We start from the raw sequence: 15,657 nt of genomic DNA on the forward strand, positions 1-15,657 counted from the left end.
CCAAGCATTCATAATTCAATAAAAAATACTTGAAATTAGATAATAAAGGTTAGGCAGTAGTATATACATGAAGGCCCTTTATATGTTCAATTTCAGGGGAAAACATTGACATATTAAACGTATCGTAACTTAATTTACAGGTTTACCTTCTGTTGGCACCACTATAGGCTTCACATACAATAGGGGATATGAATACCATTTCCCCTGTTACTTTCAGCTCGGTATGTAGGCCTTCTATACTTAACTTCTAACTTGAAATATGCGACACGAAGGGAAGCAGCCATGCTGCCATACAAATGACACCAGCTGATCAAAACTTGTTAATTGTAGCATAAAAAAATGTTATTTTCAAAATCCAAAATGTGGTGTAATTGGGCACATAATTGTGATAGCTACTAACAAAGACAAAACGCGGAAATGAAAATCTAGCTATTTATTTATAGCAATTAATTGGCAGAATTCTGGACAATTAGGAATCGGTTAAATTCTTACATTCCGTGAAATGCTACCCGTTGCTAATGATCGATAAGTTTTCTACTTCGCTTATGAAGCCTTAGAAGTTGGTCAATGCCCGAACATGGCAGGAAATAATCGAAAGAAGAAAAGGAAGAAGTCGAAACAACCACTGGTAAAACAATTGACGTTGTATTAGTGTGTTAAGCAAATAGATTGACAGCGTTTGGTGGCTAGGCAACACTTTCAAAAAATATATACCCATAGGACTAGTTCCACGAAAAGTCCCATTCTTAATATCTCTTTCGAGGTACGTTCGCTATTCTTTCGGCTGACAGCGGGACGAAGAAGCGTTGTTCCTCCTGCATCCATATGAGTTAGGACTGACGGCTTTACCATTCTTCAAGTTTCTGAATCATGTTATTGTTCCGCATATGGTCGAATATGGAATAGGCCTAGCCCGTCGGTCGGCCCACTGTATGCTACTGCTAGTGTTATGCTGACAAGTGACAGTAATACACTGCTTGTTATGTCTTGCTGTAGTGTGATTAGTTTTTTCTTACTCAGCTGGCAGTTGGTCAAAGTTGTAATCGTGGTATTGCTTTACTTTTTCCAAATAACACAGACTTTCTTAACCAGCTATCTGCAGATGCAGGGAAGATTGACAGAGGGATTAGGCTAGTACAGTAGTAGTGGTGAGAACAACATAGGTTCTTAATTCTCTAGCACACTTGTGCTGTGGCCCAGTAGAATGTGCATTAGTCGCATATTTTAATGTGGTTGATAAAGGAATGTGAAACATTCAGAATAATTATGTTATGGTACAGCGAAAACCGGAGTACTTTCCCAAGACATTCACTACGTTACCATTTTGAAACATCTTTTCTGACTATTTCATTCCCTGAATATCATGCATATCACAGCAATCTTTCGTTGCTTATCACAATATCTAATTCTAGTAAGGAGGTGTCCATATCTACAGCGTATTGTCCAACAACAGGTTGTAATTTTATATTGATGGCACTGTGCAATTATGAGTTAATTTCATATCGTCTTCACTTTTCCCCTGTAGGGAAGGATTGGATCTTCACTTTTCCCGAGAGCAATGCTTGTGGCTGTACCTCGATCTCCAGAACCTCCTTCAGAACGGCCAGAAGAAAGACCTCCATCTGCTTTATCATCTGCTTTGATGAATGCTACTTTGGTTGGGAGGCTAATTGGTGAGAACAGATCCATCCATTGACTCAACAAGTTTTGTAAATTACCAAATGTTGTCACATGGCTAACATCAGTGTCTCAGTGATTGTCAAACTGTTATTGGTTCAAATTATGGCAAACCTGTCATGTGCAAACACTAGAATCTTTCCTTTTTCATACTGTTTTAATAATTAATACGATATAAATGGCACTTGTCTTGCCTACCGCTGTTGACAGTAATTAACCTAAAACTTGCAAACCTAGAAAGGGACACTTGATGAGTTGCGATTTGCAAGTTTTCAGAAAGTCAAACTTTGAATGGGTCTTCTGAAAATATGAGTAAATTTCAATGATAAAAACAAAAATTATGATAAAATCAAAAGGGGAAGGGGGGGGGGGGGGAAAGGAATGGGTAGAAGGAAATACAAAAATGAAAATCTACACCTGTCTGTGTTTGCCAGTAAACCATTCATTTTATATCACAGTACCAAACTTGAACTTTGTAGTGCAGTGCAAAAAAGCACATGTTATATCATCTTTGATGTCACAGTGTTGACATTTCATTAGTTTGTATAAATTAGGAGAAATAATGGGATTTTGTGGGACAGTTCTTTTTTTTCAAAGCAACTGATCCTGCAGCTAAATTATTGATGAATAACAAGTATTGAACACTTTACCAGTGGCAGTAAGCTCTGAGAAGGTAAGACCTGGTACATTGAAGAAACCAAGGGTGCATTTTATATTTGCAGGTACCCCTCCTCCAAGCACAGGGACAATGGGAACAGATCGAAGCCCCTCCCCTCCGTACAATGCGGGTCCGCCAGATAAAAGCCGAGAAAACAGCATGGGTCGTACCAGCATGTACGATTATGGAGATAGCGAAGAGAGCGAAGGGGAGGAATCCGAGGTGGCAGAGATTCATGAAGAACCAAGGTAGGTGTGATCGGAGCGATCCAAAAATTTACTCCTGTGTTAATTGTTGTCTCACTAGTAGGCATAGTCAGGTCTATTAAGAAGCTGTTTTAGCATTGTAGCATTCAGTAGCCTATCAATTTTTGCTTTGAGTAGATGAACCAGATCTATCAGATGTCAAAATGTCATCCATTTTTTTTTACATTATTGCTCATGAAGTGCGGACAGCAGTATAATATCTGTGAACAAAATCTCTGAAAATGAAGACTTAAATTTGATATGTAATGTGAGCACATGAAAACTTTATTTTGAGATGCAGTTTAGGAAAGAAAATCTTAGATAAATGAAATAGGGATGAATAAAGAAGTGGTCGTGTTGATGAAAAGAAATTGAAGACATTCTGACTCATTGTGTAAGTCTGGAGAGATGAGTAGAAATATGCATATTTTTCCCTATTTATAAATTTGGTCAATTATCAGATATGCGTCGGTGCCATTCAGAGGAAGAGACCAGCCAAACAGAGGAACAATCTCTAGCAGACCCAGGATGGAATCCCCAAGAGGAAGTGACGACGATTCACTCGACGACAGTGACTTAGAGGAGGAGCCAGTCCAGGATATATCCCCAGGAAGGACCCCCTCTAGAGGCAAGCCAAGAGACAATTCACCATCACCTGGCCCACAGACCAGTAGAACTACTCCAAGAACTAGCGCTACAGGATATGAGGTTCCCGAGTATGCCAAACCTCGGGTAGTGGTAAATACGATTACATCTGTCCTGGAGTATGACCTCCGAGCTTCTCTAGATATTAAAAAAATCCTCTGCAGGTTCGAAAATGTGATGGTTGATCAAATTAGCCTAGCATTTACTAATCATATAAGGCTTTCAGTTTGGTACATTATCTATAAATAAAATTGAAGTTGAGAATCTCTTGCTTTGTATTTAAGATGAAAACCACAAAAGTGTCATCTCAAAATGAGATTTTTTTTTGCTTTAAGACAGTTTATTTCTTTTAACTTTTTGTTTGTGCTCCTCCTTCAGACCCAAGAATTGCAAGGTCAAGGAAACTCCCAAGCTTCCACCGACAGCGATCTCACTGAAGTAACAAACCCAGCTGATGATTTCTCCGACCTAATAACTCCCCCTCCACCTTGGAAGAGGAAACCTGCTGGAACAGGTAGATACAACAGCCGTCAGCTGCAAGCCATTCAATTCACATAAAAGCCATATGAAAACAGTAGTCAACCTGCCACAACGGTAGTTCTGCTATATTGTATAGACCTGTTATCAAAACTGACAATGAACTGCCACATGCAGTGTGGAAAGGATGGGGGGGGGGGTGGTGGGAAGGAGTAGGAGTGTGAATGTATCCAAAAATATCTCTACATTTTTCAGTAATTGAACTTTCACATCTGAACCTTCATATAAATTTCTTGCTTTTCCTACTTTGTATTTTTTTTTTTGGTGTAGTAAACATCACTTCCAAATCTTGCATTTTGAATTTCTCATTTGAAAAATGTTACGATGCTCTCATTGTTTTATTGTATTTATCAGATAACCCTAAGGAACCAAAGAAGACACCAAGAGGTAAAAAATCAAAGAAGAAAAAGAAGCAAGAGGCTGCTCCTCTCCAAGAAGAGGTAAAAGTATCTCTCCTATCTGAAATCAGCTGGTTACAGTTTAGTTTCTATCAGATTTGCTAAATTCACCAGTTTAGTGTACTGTAATGTACAAGAGGTATTCATTCTGACTTGGACAGGTGCAATGCAATTTACTTTGGAACAATTACTTTACCAATTATACCAACATAATAGCAACCCTGAGTCTTGTAGGCTACGCTCTGCACTTTTGCTATGAAAAGTGTTGTAGGCTAGGCTGAGTGTTGATTTTTTGAACAGACATTCTCGTCATGCTAAACATCTATCGTACTGTAAAAGCAAACAGACTATTAGCTGAGTTATGTTGCAAACCCATCCAATCACTTTATCTGGATTATTTTCTTGTTAGATCAATGAGAAGTTTCATCAGTTGAAATTTTTATAAATGTATGTGTAAACCTAAGAATTCATTGGAAACCTTAAGATTTATAGCTAGTTAAATGTCTTGATTTGTATATTAGTAACCTTAACCCGTCATGTGTTTTTATTTCAATGTTTACACCAACGAAATAGCAAATGTAAACTCATACATCTCACTAACTTTCACAGTCATTTGCCATTTCAAAATGTACTTAAAAAAATTCAAATTGAGGCATTTTCTGTAAAGAAAAGTAGATTGAAAAATACTTATCATATATTGATTGTAACTTTAAGTTAAACAAATTTCTTCAAAGTGATGATTACTTGACTTCAGAACTCTGATACAACCTTGACACTATGCCCCTGATCATTCTTGTATCTAACCTACAGATAATCGTTCCATCTCGTATTGAAGAAGATGAAGCCATCGACCAGTCTTCCCCGGCATACCTCCAGTCAGCTCCACCCGCAATTCTACGCAACATTCCTTCAATGGACGACGGTATAATGACGTTTTCATCAATTTCTATTAACTGGCCGTATTTTTCACTTTATGGAATTGTATAGAAGTACACATCACATCAGATAAAAACCTGACGTCAACTTTCAAGCAGAGAGAGGGGAGGGAACAGGTGGAAGATATGTGCTCCCTCAGAGTATGATAACACTTCTGTGGTCACTTCATAATATCATCAACGTTGGATGACATTGAATGCGCTTGGATCAGGCAAACTACTGCCAACTGTGGCCATGCCATTTTAGCAACCCTTCAGAAAAAAGTCTTCAGTTTTCTTATATTCCCAAACATAATTTTTATGAAGTCAATTGACTCCCACTCTGGTTTTGCCTGCAACATGGCTGCTTAGAGATGCATCCAATGAAAGTGGGTCACACCATTATAAATGCCAACTCTATATTGTTAAGTTTCCTCTGTGAACTGCCCTCATTTTATGTTTTGCTCATAACAAGTAAGACACGGTATATACAATGAAGGGAATGCCAGTCTCTCGATGTTCTGTTTTATTAATAATATAATTATTTTGCTTTTACCTTACAGATTTTTACAATCATATAGACAGATTGGCCTCGGCCAAATCACTTCAAGAACACGAGTTCCTACGAATGACCAACGGTCGTCTGGAGAGAGAACTCGACGTAGTTCAAAGAGAAAGAGAACAGCTCTTGGAGACTCTCAAGATACAGGGACAACAGATGCGAGAGGATAGAAGAAATAGCCGCACAAGCTCACCAGTACAAAGTGGTATTTATGCCTAAAATATGGATCCATATCATAACCAGTTCACTGTGTAATAGTCATGATCCATGTATTGATCTGATCGTGCTGAACGTATAACCCAAAGCTTCCTCCCGATTAAAAGTTTAGTGTAATTATTTTCTTTCCATTCGTCACAAAATGTGGAGAAAATTTTGAACTTTCAGTTTTATTTTAATATTGCGGTTTGAACAATGGGTTATTGTCATTCTATTGTTGTAGAGACAAACAGCAAGGTGAATCATCAGCTCTCAGAGCTCTGTGATCAGCTCAGGTCAGAAAACAGCTCCATCAGGATAGCGAACGATCGGCTCTTGGAGGAGAACCAAACACTGAGGGAGACATTGAAGACACCCAGAGGATTACCAGACGAGGAGGAAGAAGGTAGATACACATCCCCTTTAAATTAAGAAACGGACATTTCCATAAGATGACCGAAACTTTTGTGAAATGAGCAAATTTTATTTAAGGAAGCTTTCTTCTCTCCTTCAGTCGGAAAATATTTCTAACAGTGTGAAATATTTTGGTAAAGAAATTCAGTGATGTCTTAAATGCATTAAGTACTGATGTTTAGAGCAGATTCCAATCAGACTAGACACACAAAAAACAATAGAAGCAATTTATTGATTCATTAATTTTATAACTTGTGAATGACTTGACAAGAAAATGATTTTGAAGATTACAAGATGAGGAGGTAGATGGTAGATGCATTCCCTTTAAATCAAGAAACAGGCATTTTCATTTCATGGAAAAAACTTTGTGAAATGAGCGATTTTAAGGAAGCTTCCTTCCCTTGTTCAGACAGAAAATATTTCTAAAAATATAAAAAATGCTTGTAAAGAAATCAGAGTGGTGTCTTAAATGCTGAAGGTACTGATCTTTCAAATGTTGGTTTTAAACTACCATTACAGTGCTTAATATTGAGCAGTATCTGTTGGTGAAGTTGTTTTGCATAGCTTTAACATGTTAATAGCTGTCACAGATGACAATTTATATCCTTTTCTGTTTGTGGTCTTTGTTTGTATTCTTTCTCTAGAAGGTGTTTTTATCGAACAGCTCAAGAAACAAGCGGAGGCGGTTTTGATCGAAAATGAAGACCTGAGAAATATTATTCATAAGTTAAATATTCAAATGAGCAGATATCAAGCCAAGTGTTCTCCTCTCAAGGTGATTTAAAGCAATAATTATATTTTTGAATCTATTCATGTGATCCATATCTTCTGAACAGAACTAATCTAATCACTTTATATGACAATATAGCAACTTCTGGTTAGGCTAGGTACCTCTGCTATAAAAGTGTTGCAGGCCCAAGGCTATGCATTTAATTGTTTTTTCTTCCATGTTAGTCAATTAATTGCTGTAGGCTTCGGCAATATTAATTGTTGTTTACTGAACGGTCATTTTACCGTAATATTCTGAGATCTATGCTGAGATTGTTAGTGTCAGTAATTGGAAGAATGTTCTTCCTGTCAATAACATCATTTTTACTTTTGGAATAATAGGGAGAAAATATGTTTATATGGTTCTGTGTAGGTCATATCCTCCATAAAGGTTATAAATAAGCCACATATTGCAGCATGCTAAAACATTTTCAAACGTTCAAATTATCCAATGAAATGGTTCAATGTGATACAGTGTTGTAAAGGTGGCAGGTGAGTGTATGTTGAAGTTTGAACATGAATGATGGTATTTTTTGCTATGTTTCCACCATACATTTGGCGGTCACGCTGACAAACTGTAACAGTTTAACTTGTCGATAAACACTTTTGGATACATTTGCAGAAGGGTGATCCACCTGGTCTTCCATCAAGAGGGGCTTCCCCAAGATGGCTGACAGACACCAAGTATCTCTCGCCTCTGGTCGTCTCCTACGAGGATGCCCTGACAGAGAAAGAGGACATCCTGCAACAATGCCAAGAGGATCTTGATGAACTAAAAGAGTCAGCAGAGAAGGTTGTCAAAGAAAACCAAAGACTCCATCGCAAACTGGAGGATACAAAGGGAACAGGGAATGGTTACATTACACCTTCAGAATGGTAAGGGAGATGCATAAATATAAAGCAATTTCACCAGACATGTCCATGCTGGGATGTTCCCTCCAAAAAACCTTTACCATTGCACCCCCAACAGAGGCAAGAAATGCAGGTGGGGCATAAATGCTCCGTCACGAAAGATTAGCACGGTCATAGCATGTTTACAGTTTGAAAGGTGTGTCAAGCACCGTTTCCCTGACAACCCTGTCGAAGTGTTTTTCTGACATCTCTGTTATTACAACAACGATAATAATGAAGTTTTTACTCTAATACTGACAGTAGTTGTACAATTAAAAGGTTAGGTACTTTTTGCTACTGTAGTAATTTACTTATTCAAAGTTTATTCAGATACTGAGTTAATTATACAAATGTTTTAATTAGTTATATATATATATGTGAAACATGGCAAGCTGTGTTGTAATGGGATTGCAACACAGCCAAGAATCTTCAAGTTTGTGTCAAAAATGCATCGTTAAGATTGAAAAAGAATCAAACCCATAATTAATAGCCATTAGTTTCTTTCATTTGTTTTCTGATTTATGTTTTGTTTTTTCAGGCATCGCTTACAGGAGCAAGCTCAATTAGTCCTGGAAGAGAACCAAGTGGTGTTGGAACAGCTTGACCTGAACCAGGATAAGTTAAAGTCATCTGAGAAGAATCACAACTTAGAAGGTAAGCAATTCAGAATCAATCCCCAGAGATGACTGGTATTAAACAAACAAAAATTCTGAATGGCCAAAAAAATGATATTATAGAGTAGGCCTGGGAATTTCACATTTATTAGCCACTTGCTGAAAAATGCAAGTGTTTAGAAAAAAGTTTACTACTGGCTGTAAAACAAGCTCTCCCTGGCATTTGCCTGAATTACAGTAAACATCAGTTATAGGCTTTTTAGAGCAGTACAATAATATTTGCTGATAATAAGCAGAAATTCCGAGCTTATGTTAGGTTTAGAAATCATGCCTATTCTTTGACTGACAAATTGTTAACCAACTTAACATTTGCTTATGTTCTTAATGTCTTCTGGTAGAAATGAAAAGCCAGTGCCTATTCTGTTCTACTGTCGTTCAGCGAAATCCACTGAAATTTAGCCAGTAATAACCAGAATTTCGCGGCCTGGTAGAGCTGCATTTTGAGCTAGGTTGTTACTCTGAAAGTTTCATTAATTTTTTTTTCCTCAAACAGTCGCCAAACTGAACGGTCGTCTGGCTGCTGTGGAGGCAGAGAAGACCAGGTTGGAGGAGGAACTATTTAGGCTTAAATCTCAGAATGAAACCCTTCAGGAAAAATATGAAAAAGTCACCACAGAAAGTAACCAAAAATTACCATTGGACAAACACCTGGATGCTCTTACAGATATGCAGAGGTATTTTTTTTTTAAATTTCCTCATAATATTTTCCAGATTGTGATGTTCATTTTGGACTCTGTAAGTCTCTGTCGATACAACCCTTTTAAGAAATTTGTCTCATCATTTTAGAAAACCAATGAAAGTTAACACCAGGCTATTTCGGTAGCCCAGTATTACATGATACACATTATATTAGAAACATACTGATCCTCTGAGATCCAGGCACCTCAAAGTATGATTTGCAAACCAAACTTGGGTTGCCAAAGTTTTTCGGTGGGTAGCAAGGTGGGTAATGGAAAACGAAAACATTTGATTTGTAAATAATGTTTCTAACGGAAATTTGCAGTCGATATACCACCTGGTCGATTGAGTTTGGTTTCCCTTGTTTTGATACACGTTTATGTGCTCTGGTTTAATACTAACTTTCAGTCAGTGCGTAATAGATTGCAGTCAATTCCATCAATATGCAGTCTAATCATCGATCAACAGGGAGTATGCTACTTGTAGGCCTTAGAACTTTATGGGCTGCAACCAGCCTAGAGAAATCTCAATATGGGCTTCCAAGAAATGAAAAGTATGGGAAATAGGTCTAAATATTGCATTAATCTCCTTCTCAGTACCCAAAAACTAATTTTTCTATTCCTTGTTTCTTCAGGACTCTTGACGGTTCTCAGAGGCAGCATTCAACGGAGATGGAGAACCTCAAGACCCGTCTCAGCTCCATCCAGAAGGAGAAAGAGGACCTTGCCATTCATCTCACGGACCAAAAAGCTGATAATACTCAACTTGAAATCCAAGTGAAAGCTCTACAGAAAGCCCAAAAGTAAATATATAATATTAACGATATATTCACCAATTATCCGCCTCCAAACAGCAAATTGCAACTCTGGTATTGCTATGTGTAGAAATATGAATTAATGAATGTATGTATGAATGAATGAATTGAATGAATGAATGAATGTATGAATGAATGAATGAAAGATTGAGTGAACGTTTGAATGAATGTTACAGAGAATGAGTGAACCAATGAAAGAATTATTGAATGATTCAATAATTAATTGATTCAATTAATCAATGCTTGATTGATTGATCAATTTGTAGAAATACAAATGAATGAATGTATGTACGAATGATATGCAAGATTGAGTGAACGCTTGAATGAATGTTAGAGTGAATGAATGAACAAATGAATGAAAGAATAATTGACTGGTTGAATAATTAATTGATTCAATTAATCAATGCTTGATTGATCGATTAATTTGTGTGATTTTTTTTCCTTTAAGGTTGATGCTTGTTACTACATCCAATGTTAACCTTGATCAGAGGCACATCTTCTCTCTCCCTCCCAAAGTAGAAAATTTCATTCACTTGAGTCTTGCAAATAATCTAAACATTTATTTTAAGAATTTTGCCCTTTAATCTCTCTCTGTCTCTGACAACCTTGTGATTTATCATATAAGCTTCTGATGCATTAACATGACTCATAGCAACAAAGAAGCTGACAGTCTCTGCCCTCTTGTCTTCCAAAATGTTGCTGAATTAACAGTTGAAAGCTTCTCTTCAATATTTATCCAAAAGTATTTTGCCTCTCGAGGGGATGGTTTGTACATTTTGGATTCATGTCTTTGTTTGCTCCCTTAAACGAAAGGAAAGCGCAGCAGAAGGCTCTGTTACTCCAACAGGAAGTTGAAACAGCTCTGTCCAGAGAGCAACAAGCCAATCTTCATCTCAACCAGGTCTTGGAGATTGCTGAGAAGACTGCAGCAGAGAGAGATGCCTTCGCTAAGATGGTCAGTAGTCACGGTTGACCCTAGCATTTCACATACATGTGTAATAGAGTTTCCATGTCACATACCTTCTTACATCAGCAGAATGCTCAAATTCATCAGCGTGCACTCCATCAAAAACAGATAGGCCAATCAGCTTCAAGATACAATCAGTATATGAATATGCATATTTAACATTGTGGCATATTGTAAAAAGTGATTAATTGTATAGAATTCCAAAGGTCATTTGAACAAAGAATATGTTCCAGTATTGAAAGTCAGGATATTTTGATATTAAACTAAAGAAATAAATCTGTTTATGTAACTTTATCAATAAATGCAATCATCAGCCCAGGCGTTGATCATATTGAACCTGAGACTTTGATGTGTCCTTCTCTGTGACTTAGGAAGAAATACATAATGAAAATCAGTGGCAAATGAAAAACTCACTATTTTAGTGCGGCAGAGAATTATTATTAGAATTATATGATGAAGGATCTCTAAATAAATACACTAGTTCACTGTCTCTAAATAAGTGACCAAAGGTGTCAACATTTTAGGCAACTTTTGTGTCCAGTGGATGATACCTACTCACTTATCGCTTTTAGCAAAGCACTGCAGACCCCCTCCCCCACCCCCCCATCCTTCCTTCTAAAGAACAATTGGCCCTCAATGCCTAGTCTTTGAGTTCTTTTTAATTAAATATGATTATTTTATTCTTCTATATTCTGTTCTCGTTAAAATCCTTTCCTCCAGGCCAAGTCACAAGCTCAAGAGAAAGAAAAGACTGTCAATAAAATGATGCAGGGAAATATATACGTAGGCAAGATGGAGGAAAAATTGAAAGTAAGTCATTTTATAAGGCGAGGAAATATTGTGCCTTTGATTTGTGCATCCAATATGAACCGGTTTTAATACTTTGGTTAGAACGGAAAAATTGAATTGCTTCAAGAGTAGGAAAAAGTCTGTCTTGTTGCATAGAAACAATTTTGTAGATGTGAAGTTAACACGGTAAAGTTTGGAGGCAACTTATTATTTACTTCTTGAAAGAAGTCAAGGGATCCTCATTTAAAGAATAATCAATTCCTTTTTTTGTGTTGCCGTCATTAGATAAGAAATATATATTTGTATCTCTGTTGTGGTAGGTCTATAAACTACTTATCATATCATGTGTCAACATATTTTGTAATTTTTCATTCATCATTCTCTGTTATTGAAGTTTTATGGACAAAGATGCTGGTCATGTAACGTAAGGAAAAAGAAAAAATATTCTCATCACTTAAAATACTAAATTTTTATACCAAATACTTTTTGTGTGTTCATCATTGCCTCTTTAAAACCTTTTTTTCCTCACAATTCAGATTATTTTCTCACTTTAAAAGATGATTTAGAACCAAACCCACCCACAAAATTACATCAAATGAAAATGTTCAAACTGCCCGCTTGCTTTTCGGAATTTTTTAAAACAGTTTGTTTATATAAATATTCTCTCCGGCGTTTTATCTTGGTAGCTTTACAAGCATCGAGCTCAGGAGAAGTTGGAGAGCATGTCTCAGGAAATTTTAAACCAGGACAGTAACTTTGCCAGCCAGGTCCGTCAGTATGAACGTGAAATCAGGCACCTTCAGGAAGTCGTTAAAGAGAAACAAGAGAAATTAGACGCAATGACCAAAGACAAGAGGTGAGGGTAGCGTGAGTTACTGGCATCAAAGGTGTATTATGGTTGTAAATACGTTTTTGTGAGACTGACCTACACAGATGAAACTTGGGGGAAGAAATGAGTAGAATGTCTTTAAAGAGGATGGGAGAGTGTGGAATGCAAGGCAGGTTTTGTGGTACTTCAGGATTTGTGGCCTACTTTGTGTTTAACACAATTATAAAGCAAGCTTTATATTTCATAGGTTCATGTAAGTTCCAAGAATCAAGCTAAAAGATATTGTCAATTTAATGTGCTTTAGCAATGTTAAACACTATTACCTATATTGTACTCTCTGACACTATGAAGGACAATGGGGGGGGGGGGAGGGGGAGGAGGGTTGGGGATCCATGTTCCCCAAAGTCAGGGCTTCTATAGTGATGGGCGTACACATTGCTAAATTATTTCATTTTCATTTTGTCTACTAATGCAGGAGAGCAGAAGAGCAATTGGAGACCGTTTGGCAGAGTGCTACCTCCGATAACCAACGCATCCAAGCCAAACTTTCCAGGTCTCTCCGACCCTCGTCCCTCGAGGGACATCATAACGGTGCTTTTGGATCAGACTCCGATAACAGAGGCCTCTTGTCCTCTGACAGCGAGAACTGAGGCTGTCGAAAATCTATTCTTTTTTTATTAATCTAACAATAGATGAAAGAAACATTTGTAGCCAATCAGCAGTTCTGAAATTAGTGGAGTTATCACACACGGCAATGTGTCTTTAATTGGTTTAAAAGTTGTTATGACTTTTAGATGGTGACAACCAATTACCAATAAGGTAAATTCATGTTTTGTTTCTTTTCATTTGGAAACGTCTACCTGGGAATGCAAGGCAACTGCCAGGATGACAGAATGGTCTGGAATTCACGGTAAAGAAAGTTGTAAAATGTCACCGTATGTGACCAATCTTGACTATTAGTTGATTTTGTGACGATGCAGATCAAATTTAAATGCCTTTTTTTTTCCTTTTAAAATAACTTGACTTCAATAGATGAACATTTAACATTAAAAAATGTGTAATATCAATAACCAAAGGTTACGTGGCTTTAAAAACAATATCGATCAGTCTTTCAGATGCATTTACAGTATACTGCAAAATAAGTCCTAATTGGACACTTTAAAATTGAAAAGCAGATCAAACTTTCCCAAAAAATTGAGAACTGATTTCCTGTATGACTATAGGTGGACTGTACTGCACTGTACTGACTCATTTCTTATTCACTTTTATTCAGATTTTATTGTGAACATTATATTATAATTTAAGATTTTATGTTTTAAAGTCAAGTTAATAGCATTCGAGTACTTATTCATTTACTATTCCCATAGAGTTTAAACCTCTTTAGGATTTCCATGGAAAATGTGTCTGTAAGTTAACCTATATGCGAACTTCAAACGTTCTCATAAAACAGACTTCGATACAATAAGGTATAATTAGATTTTAAACACAAACTACTTTAGGAAAAATTAAGCAAGTTTCAAAGTGAATGTCGGTGAAACATTTCGAGATACAAAACTTCAATCTTTGTAATGTATACATTTTAAACATAGTCAATTTTCATTTTTTAGCATGTACATATTCTGTTTGGATGTGAGCTCCTTCCTGATGGTATGGAGATTCTTGTCGTAATCATAAATCAACAACATGATGGATGTTTACGACACTGTGTAAAATTTCCGTAATTCATGTAAGATTATAATATGTGTAAATGGTTATATTAATAATAAATGTCATAAAATGTGTATATTTACGATCCAACTGTTAGTTACATGTTTTTTATTTTGTCAGGTTTTATTTGATATATGATTAATAATCACTTTTATCCAGCACTAAGTATTCTGATATGAAACACTTTATCACCTTGACTAATTATGCACCTGCTTCTGCAGTGCAATAAATATTTGAATGTCCGTCCTATAGCTTAGACATTCCTTTGAGTAAATCGATATCTGTCTGGTTTTAGGTTTTATATAGTTTTTTTATTCCATGTACAAAAATTTCTTTGCTATGCAGGAAATTGCCATTATCTGTTGTACACACACTTGTTTATTTGTGTCTATATATATTTATATATATACAGGATATATACATATATGTTTGTGTGTGTTTTATATATATATACACATTTGTACAAACAAGTCACATCTATACATACCAATTATCATGTATAGTATGTTCCCTTTTCCAATGGACTTGTGATACAAATCCGACGTAACATCACCACGATCATATGGTTAGTCTTGATGTAAATGGGACTTCAACTTTCAGTGGATCAACTAAGTAGTTAGGTCAAAATGCACAGGCTTTATTTTGGGTGACTTTTCTGAAAAAGTACCAATTATCATAATTTCATTCATATTGTTACATAACATTACAAACTATGTCATGGTTGAATGTTATATGTGGTTAACAACTTATGATGGCTAAGATTGTGTATGTTTTCTTTCTTCCTATATTCGACCTACTCAATCATAAGGGAGTGCTGGTCAGCTTGTACAGGTTGCATTTATGCAGCTGGTTACTCGGTTCTCATTTACATTCGAGTTGCCACTGTTTATCTCTAGTGTTCATTCCTGTGTATTAAGTATCATGTTGTTCAGGGTGCTAACTTTACAAGTTTATATATAGACTTTTATTGACTTAATTTATGTACTGAAAATCTCCCAATCAAATTTGATTGTGTGGAAGAGGTACAACTCTGTGGTGTAATTAATTCACAGTTAGGATTAAAAGGTTTTTTTAATTTTAAATAAATTTCGAAATTATATATTGAACATTGCTTTTTGTGTTTTATTAGTTTGTAAAAAATACTTTAATATTATCTTGTTAATTTTTTGTCATCTCAGTAATTTATCAAAGGAGGGTCTATCATGCAACCAACATTTCAAGAAAACTCAAAAAAAGTTAAACGAAAAAATGCTTCAGTTCAAACAGTCTTTATTTTCTTATTCTACAAGGACATA

The 15,657-nt window shown here is 36.2% G+C and overlaps 1 protein-coding gene across 1 annotated transcript; it reads left to right on the forward strand.

Moving 5' to 3' along the window:
* Nucleotides 1–472: 472 nt before the first annotated feature.
* LOC139959954 (uncharacterized) lies at nucleotides 473–15,468 on the forward strand. The gene is made up of 18 exons (XM_071957908.1): nucleotides 473–628; nucleotides 1,526–1,673; nucleotides 2,400–2,583; nucleotides 3,042–3,318; nucleotides 3,604–3,739; nucleotides 4,117–4,202; nucleotides 4,971–5,082; nucleotides 5,638–5,841; nucleotides 6,076–6,237; nucleotides 6,890–7,020; nucleotides 7,636–7,889; nucleotides 8,443–8,558; nucleotides 9,072–9,252; nucleotides 9,891–10,058; nucleotides 10,884–11,025; nucleotides 11,758–11,847; nucleotides 12,513–12,682; nucleotides 13,131–15,468. Exons 1-18 carry the CDS (start codon nucleotides 578–580, stop codon nucleotides 13,303–13,305), a joined length of 2,787 nt encoding a protein of 928 aa, XP_071814009.1. The 5' UTR covers nucleotides 473–577; the 3' UTR covers nucleotides 13,306–15,468.
* The last annotated feature ends 189 nt before the right edge of the window (nucleotides 15,469–15,657 follow it).

This window comes from Apostichopus japonicus, chromosome 3 (genome assembly GCF_037975245.1).
Source record: "Apostichopus japonicus isolate 1M-3 chromosome 3, ASM3797524v1, whole genome shotgun sequence".
NCBI lineage: Eukaryota > Metazoa > Echinodermata > Holothuroidea > Aspidochirotida > Stichopodidae > Apostichopus > Apostichopus japonicus.

Bases quoted from the DNA above. Each gene is read 5' to 3' on its own strand.
- LOC139959954 (XM_071957908.1), top strand. From the start codon at position 578: ATGGCAGGAAATAATCGAAAGAAGAAAAGGAAGAAGTCGAAACAACCA. The intron at 1,674-2,399 runs GTGAGAACAGAT...TTATATTTGCAG, and splicing joins TTTGGTTGGGAGGCTAATTG to GTACCCCTCCTCCAAGCACA. The intron at 10,059-10,883 runs GTAAATATATAA...CTTAAACGAAAG, and splicing joins GCTCTACAGAAAGCCCAAAA to GAAAGCGCAGCAGAAGGCTC.